Source organism: Eutrema salsugineum, unplaced genomic scaffold, assembly GCF_000478725.1.
Source record: "Eutrema salsugineum unplaced genomic scaffold, Eutsalg1_0 scaffold_10, whole genome shotgun sequence".
NCBI lineage: Eukaryota > Viridiplantae > Streptophyta > Magnoliopsida > Brassicales > Brassicaceae > Eutrema > Eutrema salsugineum.
This window is the reverse complement of record NW_006256908.1, coordinates 11,598,684-11,605,478: the sequence shown is the minus strand read 5'-3', so window position 1 is coordinate 11,605,478 and position 6,795 is coordinate 11,598,684. Positions and strand designations below refer to the sequence as shown.

The 6,795-nt window shown below is 34.4% G+C and overlaps 2 protein-coding genes across 2 annotated transcripts in view; both read left to right on the top strand.

Moving 5' to 3' along the window:
• LOC18027721 (copper methylamine oxidase) overlaps positions 1-2,245 on the top strand; it is a 4,976-nt gene extending 2,731 nt beyond the window's left edge. Inside the window, exons 7-12 of the mRNA XM_006411443.2 lie at positions 2-211; positions 468-653; positions 815-955; positions 1,355-1,623; positions 1,714-1,795; positions 1,888-2,245. Of these exons, the coding sequence (XP_006411506.2) occupies positions 2-211; positions 468-653; positions 815-955; positions 1,355-1,623; positions 1,714-1,795; positions 1,888-2,025 (1,026 nt within the window). The 3' untranslated portion in view covers positions 2,026-2,245. The remainder of the gene's footprint in view (position 1; positions 212-467; positions 654-814; positions 956-1,354; positions 1,624-1,713; positions 1,796-1,887) is intronic.
• A 2,453-nt stretch (positions 2,246-4,698) lies between these two features.
• Positions 4,699-6,585, top strand: LOC18027719 (MATH domain and coiled-coil domain-containing protein At2g42480). Its single transcript, XM_024148416.1, has 4 exons — positions 4,699-4,799; positions 4,979-5,142; positions 5,420-5,640; positions 5,749-6,585. The coding sequence occupies exons 1-4, from the start codon at positions 4,699-4,701 to the stop codon at positions 6,583-6,585; spliced, it is 1,323 nt and encodes a 440-aa protein (XP_024004184.1).
• Positions 6,586-6,795: the final 210 nt, after the last annotated feature.

The following is a 6,795-nucleotide window of genomic DNA, read 5'->3' as shown; positions in this document are numbered from 1 at the left end:
GTACTTCGATGCCCATTTCACAAATTTCACTGGAGGAGTTGAAACAATTGAGAACTGTGTATGCTTGCATGAAGAGGACCATGGGATTTTGTGGAAACATCAGGACTGGAGAACAGGATTAGCCGAAGTGCGAAGATCTAGGAGGCTAACTGTCTCCTTTCTATGTACTGTTGCTAACTACGAGTATGGGTTTTACTGGCACTTCTACCAGGTAAGTGGAAAACTTTAGTAATCATTTCTAGAGTAAAGCAGATATTAGTTGTCGTCGAGTTGTTAAAAAAAAAAAGAAAGATGAAGCAGATATTAGTCATCTTTGCATCTAATTTCTGTAGAGAAGACAATGATATGTCGCTGCATGAGAATAAATATTCAGCTCACAATGGTTTAATCCTTAACACTCTGCTTGTAATTGTTCTTCAGTTGGGGGCATTGATTTACAGTTCTGCGTCTTGAATCTCTTACTGTAGGATGGGAAAATCGAAGCTGAAGTAAAACTTACTGGTATCCTTAGTTTAGGAGCGCTGCAGCCAGGAGAAACTCGAAAGTACGGTACTACTATCGCTCCTGGGTTGTATGCACCAGTCCATCAACATTTCTTCATTGCTCGCATGGATATGTCGGTTGACTGTAAACCTGGTGAAGCTTTTAATCAGGTACTTTACTTTGCTGCTGTGTCCTTCTTGCCGTTTACTTACATAGGCGGATTATTTTCTCAGTTTCTAGGAATGGCTTTGGTAGCATATGAATTTTAGAAATCTCCAGTCCTTGAAATAATCTTAGATACATGTGATCATGTGATATTGATACTCTGTAGGTAGTGGAGGTAAATGCTAGAGTTGACGAGCCCGGTGAGAACAATGTCCACAACAATGCCTTTTATGCGGAAGAGAAGTTACTTAGATCTGAGGCAGAGGCGATGCGTGACTGTGACCCCCTTGCTGCTCGACATTGGATTGTAAGCCATCTGTACTTTTCATGATCTCGTCTACTATTCTTACTGTTCCTCTTATCTGAGGCTGAAAGGATCAATTTATTGCATTATTAACTAGAGTGTTTGGTCGTTACTTTCACACACACTTCATCTGGCGCCATCAATAACTTTCTCATCCTCAATAATCTACTACTTCTTATCCCCGAGCAAATTCGGGGAATAGATCACTTGACCTATTACCAAGTCTAAAGTTGTGTCCTTATGAAGTCATAACTGAGTTTCGTTACAATAATTAGACTCATCGCATTGTTTCATTGATTATGAATTATTATTGTAGCTGATTTATAAGTGGTATACTTAAGCAAGATGTATATTCTATGAAAAAGTTTTGCCATCAACAACTCATTGGTAATATGTTGTCAGGTAAGGAACACAAGGACAGTAAACAGGACGGGACAATTAACAGGATATAAACTTGTTCCGGGCTCAAATTGTTTGCCATTAGCTCGACCCGAGGCCAAGTTTCTAAGAAGAGCTGCATTCCTGAAGCATAACCTTTGGGTTACCCGTTATGCCCCTGACGAGAAATTTCCAGGAGGAGAGTTCCCAAACCAAAACCCACGTGCTGGTGAAGGTCTCGCCACATGGGTGAAACAGAACCGCTCCTTGGAAGAATCTGATGTCGTTCTTTGGTCTGTATCCTTCTTCTCTCATATCTCTGATTCAGTTCAAAACTACTAGTTACCAAATTTGTGATATAATGTGGAATTTTCGTTTCACAGGTATGTTTTTGGAATCATACATGTTCCTAGACTTGAAGACTGGCCGGTTATGCCCGTCGAACATATTGGCTTCACACTAATGGTAAGTAAAATCATTGTCTCTAACTTTGAATCAAAATTCTTTAAGAGAAGAAGACTAAAATGGTTAACTTTTTTTTTTTTCGGTTTTGACAGCCACATGGATTTTTCAACTGCTCACCGGCCGTAGATGTTCCACCGAATCCAGCATGCGAATTGGATACTAAGGACAGTGAGGTCAAAGAGGTTGTAGCACCAAAGCCTCTTCAGACTAGTTTACTCTCAAAGCTTTGAAGAAGACATAATTTTTTTCTTTTTCTTTTGTTGCTTTTTCTGTTATACAAAATTGGAGACGTTGGTGTTGCTCAGTTCATTTTCGGATTGAAATCTTTCGTTGTTTGGTGTGCTGGTTGCAGACTAAAAGACCTTTGTCATTGAAATGTTCTTTTTCTTTTCTCCAACATTGTTGTTTTAAAATTTAAAAAAAAAAAGACTTGTCAAATGTCAATCGAGAAAAGTTTGACCTTTCTTTTGAGATGGTTGATGATATTAGAGAGCAAGAAATAGAGTTTTGGTCGTTTCGTTCTCAAGCATACGAGTCCGAGCAAATTCTTAGAACTTTTTTGCTACGTCAGTATTTGAAAATATTAAATTAACGCACCACATCTTCTGTTTTGGATAACCACTTTTTCTAGAGCTGTTATTATTGGGTTTTTACCCAATGGGTACCCTATATCCTTAGTTTTTTTCGAACCCATTGCTCTTTTCATTTAGAAAAAAACGCGGGTTTAAAATGGACGGATCTTATTTTCAATTTACCCTTTCGGGTTATATCTTATCGGGTTTAGTGTAATTTCTGTGAATTGCAAAAGAACATAATTATATAATTCAATTACTTAGTCTCAAGATGGATCAAGCAAAGCGTTGTTTAATAGAAGAATGAAAGGACCCTTATAAGCTATAAGTTATAATTATAAACATGGAATCACTAGAGCAAGATACAAAAAAACAGAGAAAAACAATTAGGGTATCCGCGGGTAATCTTAAACTCATGGGATTATTTCGGGTTATACTATACGGTAATAAAACCCAATAGAGTTAATTGAAATAGAGTTTATTGAAATAAGGTTTATAATGGGTGGGTACATTTTGAGTTCGGGTCGGGTAGGGTAAAATTACCCAAAATAACACCGCGAACTTCTTCAGTAAGTTTATTTTTTGCAGATTGATGGTAAACTCGTAATTATGTGGGTATCCTAAATACCCAACATCGGATATATTAGAAGGGAAACAAATCAAAACCTTAATTAGAATTACTAGGACAGACCCCGCACGTATGCGTGGGTCTTATTTTAATTTATATTTTAAATAATATATTTTTAGAATTTGTATTGAATTTTATGTTTACTATCAATGTTTTTGCATTTAAAATATTTATATTCGATTTTTTCTTGATGATATATTATTTGTAACCTCTTCTACACCACTTATGTCAAATAGTCTAATTTTTCTCTTAAAATAATAAGAGACTAAAAATATAGTTTTTTTAATTTTTGCATGAAAACGTAATAGTTCACTTAAAAATATACGTTGAATATCATAGAGAAATATTTAATTTTTCTTTGATCTTCATATTCTTATTATTCTTGTAAATCTTACTAATATAATACTTATTAACTTTTTTAATTTACCATTTTAAAATTTTTTGGTTATATATATTTTATTGATTCCATTTTTTTGATTTTTAAAAAATTGTATGACATTTTCATGTGGACACCTTTTTATTATTATTTTTGTAATAATTTTTATCTTTTTAATTGTTTATTAAATATTTGTTGTGTTTTATCATTTTATTAGTTGGAGTTTTATATAAAATTATTTGAAACTTTTTAACTTATTCTGTTTCATAATTTGTTTTCACTTACAATAAAATTTAATTATATTTTTAGTTTGAAATTAAAATTTAAAACACTTGAAAAAAAAAGAATGCATTTAAAAATTTTTGTATTATATAATATTTATAAATTTTAATATATTTAAATTAAATTTAAATATCATTCTAATATAAATACATATAAGTATTTATTTTTTTTCTTTAATGTATTTACTTTAAATTTAATTAATTTTTTATTATTAATATTGTAAATGGACATGTGTCACTCTCTCTAATGCTGATGTGTCACTCAGCTGGAGAGAGTTGAGCAAGTTTTATATATAAGATTTCTACACTAATGTCTGAATCTTGAGGAGGCAGCAACTAGACACAAGCATGTTGATTGATGAGGTTGCTTGATGTAGACTGTAGTAATTAAGCTTACAAACTTTTCCTTGGAGAAGAAGAAATCAGGCGATGATGATATGTCTTGGATCCACAACAACTCGAGGGAAGCGTTTTAAAATTTGAGATGATTCATGATTGTGTCAGATCTCAACTTCAAACTGGACGAGGAGAAGGCCAAATCTTCTTCTGATGGATTTTTGTTGGTCTACGATGTAGCTTGATGTAGAATGGTAAAACGAGATGAATCGAAATAAATATTAAAGCCTTTCTCTCTCTCTCTGTTTTTGTGCATAATTAAGGAGTGGAATAAATAATTTAATAAACTCAGTATTTTATATTTTTTTTTGTAAAAAAAAAGAGATAAAAATGTTGACATTAATAGCTTTAATTTAACCAAAAAATATATATTTTTTAATAGTAAAATATAGCGTAGTTATATTAGAAATAGAAAAAAAATATTTTTCGTTTAATTTAAAGTACTGATATTATCATTATTATTATTATTTTTTTTTTTTTAAAAAGAGTATTCCTATTGAGCTAGGGTTTTGGACAAAGTTGTTCATCTTCTTTTTGCGACTTGTATAAATAGAGGACATTTATGTGTGAAAGTCTAAAAAAAAAAAAGTTTCTGAGAAACTCGTCTTGTGAGCCAAGTTAGGAAATCTACAAAAGCGTATTGATCAAATATGTGGGATCAAAGGCCGAGTTTCAGGTTTGAGATAGATAACTTCTTGGAGAAGGAATCTGTCTTAAGTTCTCAGATATTCGTGAGCGGCGGATGCGAATGGTAAAACGAGAAGAATCGGAACTTTAACTTATCTTTAGCTTTGTTAGACTCTCTCTCTGTCTTGAAGCATAACGTGTTCTCTAAGATATATTGATTGTTTTGATTCCGAGCTATTTGTACCTATAGCTAGAACTGAATTAATTAAAAAAGGGTTTAATAATTGTATCATATTCTTTCAGGTATCTCGAGGTTTATCCCAAAGGAGATCGTCTTTCTGATGGTCACGTGTCTTTGTACCTGACCGTTGGAAATCGTAAATCATTGGGAACTGGCTGGAAAAGGAGTGTTAATTATTACTTCGTTGTGTTAAATCAATCCGACAAAGAGCTCTTCAGATCACCAAGTAATATGAAGTTATATTTTGACTTTTTTTTTGTTCCTTTTTGTTTTTGAAATTCCATATGTTTAGTATTTACAAACGGTGATATGCCCTAGCTAGAGACTAGGATCTAAAAAGCCGATTTGCAAGATCTCTCATCACTTATCTATAACAGGACGTTGTTAGTTACAACGTGAACTAGGCCTAAACTCATGTTTGAATCTTGAAGAGGTAGTAATAATGTGATTGATGAATAACTTTACTTAATTTTGTGTTGTCCTTTTTTGTTTATGTTACACAGTTGGAGGAGCAAACAACTTGTTCTGCGCAGAGGCTTTATCCTGGGGTTTCCGAAAGACATTGCCTCTTAGCAAGGTTCATGGAAAAGAGTTTTCGGAGAAGGACACACTCATCATTGAAGTCTACATTAAAGTTGCTGAAGCCCTTGATGGAGAAGGCGAAGATGAATCAGAGAAGAAGGAGAGTGTGGATTTCAACGGTTTTCAAGCTTTTGCTTCTCAGGTAAATTAAAGAGGATATATGTCTCATCTTCTATTTTTTTTTTGAATAAACCTCATGCATGCATGCTTTAACAGGGCTGAGAAACAATAAACACGTTTTCCTTGGTAGGTTAATTCAGTGAGAAAGATGTTCGCGGAGCACGTGGTGAAGACAGAATACAAGAATGCCATTAGCAACGCTTGCAGCAAGTTGAGTGAGTTGGCGGAAGTAGGAGTCAAGCTTGACTGGTTAAAGTCAAAGCTTGATGAAGTTTCCTTGAAATGGAAAAAAGCAGATGATGCTGATGGATCTCGGGTTCAAATACTGGAGGAACGCATGAAGAATCTTGGGGTGTACTGTTTTAAGTCAAAGGTCGAGGAGATCTTGGAGAGGAAGAAATTATATGATGCTAATGGGTCTCGTGTCCAAAAACTTGAAGAACGCATCAAGAATCTTGAGCTGATGGAGTTAGGCTTTAATCTGGACTGTTTGAAATCGAAGCTTGAGGAGGTTTCCTTGGAGAGGAAGAAATCATATGATGCTGATGGGTCTCGTGTCCAAAAACTTGAAGAACGCGTCAAGAATCTTGAGCTGATGGATTCAGGCTTTTACCTGGACTGTTTGAAATCTAACCTGGACTGGTTGAACTCGAAGCTTGAGGAGGTTTCCTTGGAGAGGAAGAAGTCATATGATGCTGATGGGTCTCGTTTCCAAAATCTTGAAGAACGCGTCAAGAATCTTGAGCTGAATGAGTCAGGCTTTGAACTGGACTGTTTGAAATCGAAGCTTGAGGAGGTTTCCTTGGAGAGGAAGAAATCATATGATGCTGATGAGTCTCGGTTCCAACAACTTGAGGAAAGCTTCAAGAATCTTCAGAAGATGGTGTCCAATCTCGAAGTTGAACTGGACAAGGAGAATGCCAAATCTTCTGCTGATGGATTTTTCTTGGTCGATGAGGCTGATTAAATTTAGAAATCAACTTACAGTATTAGTTTTTAGATTTTCTCTAGTAGAGACAACGGTGGTTTCCTTTGTTTTGTTTTTTGTTTTTAAATTGCTTTAAATTAATCCTGATAGCCTAGAGATTAAGCATTGTCAAAAGACATAGCTACTGTTATGTTTATGGTTTCGTTCTCTGTTTATCCGCGTCACTTTTATTAGACTTCGTTCGAATCA

Bases quoted from the DNA above. Each gene is read 5' to 3' on its own strand.
- LOC18027719 (XM_024148416.1), top strand. From the start codon at position 4,699: ATGTGGGATCAAAGGCCGAGTTTCAGGTTTGAGATAGATAACTTCTTG. The intron at 5,143-5,419 runs GTAATATGAAGT...TATGTTACACAG, and splicing joins AGAGCTCTTCAGATCACCAA to TTGGAGGAGCAAACAACTTG. The intron at 5,641-5,748 runs GTAAATTAAAGA...TTTCCTTGGTAG, and splicing joins TTCAAGCTTTTGCTTCTCAG to GTTAATTCAGTGAGAAAGAT.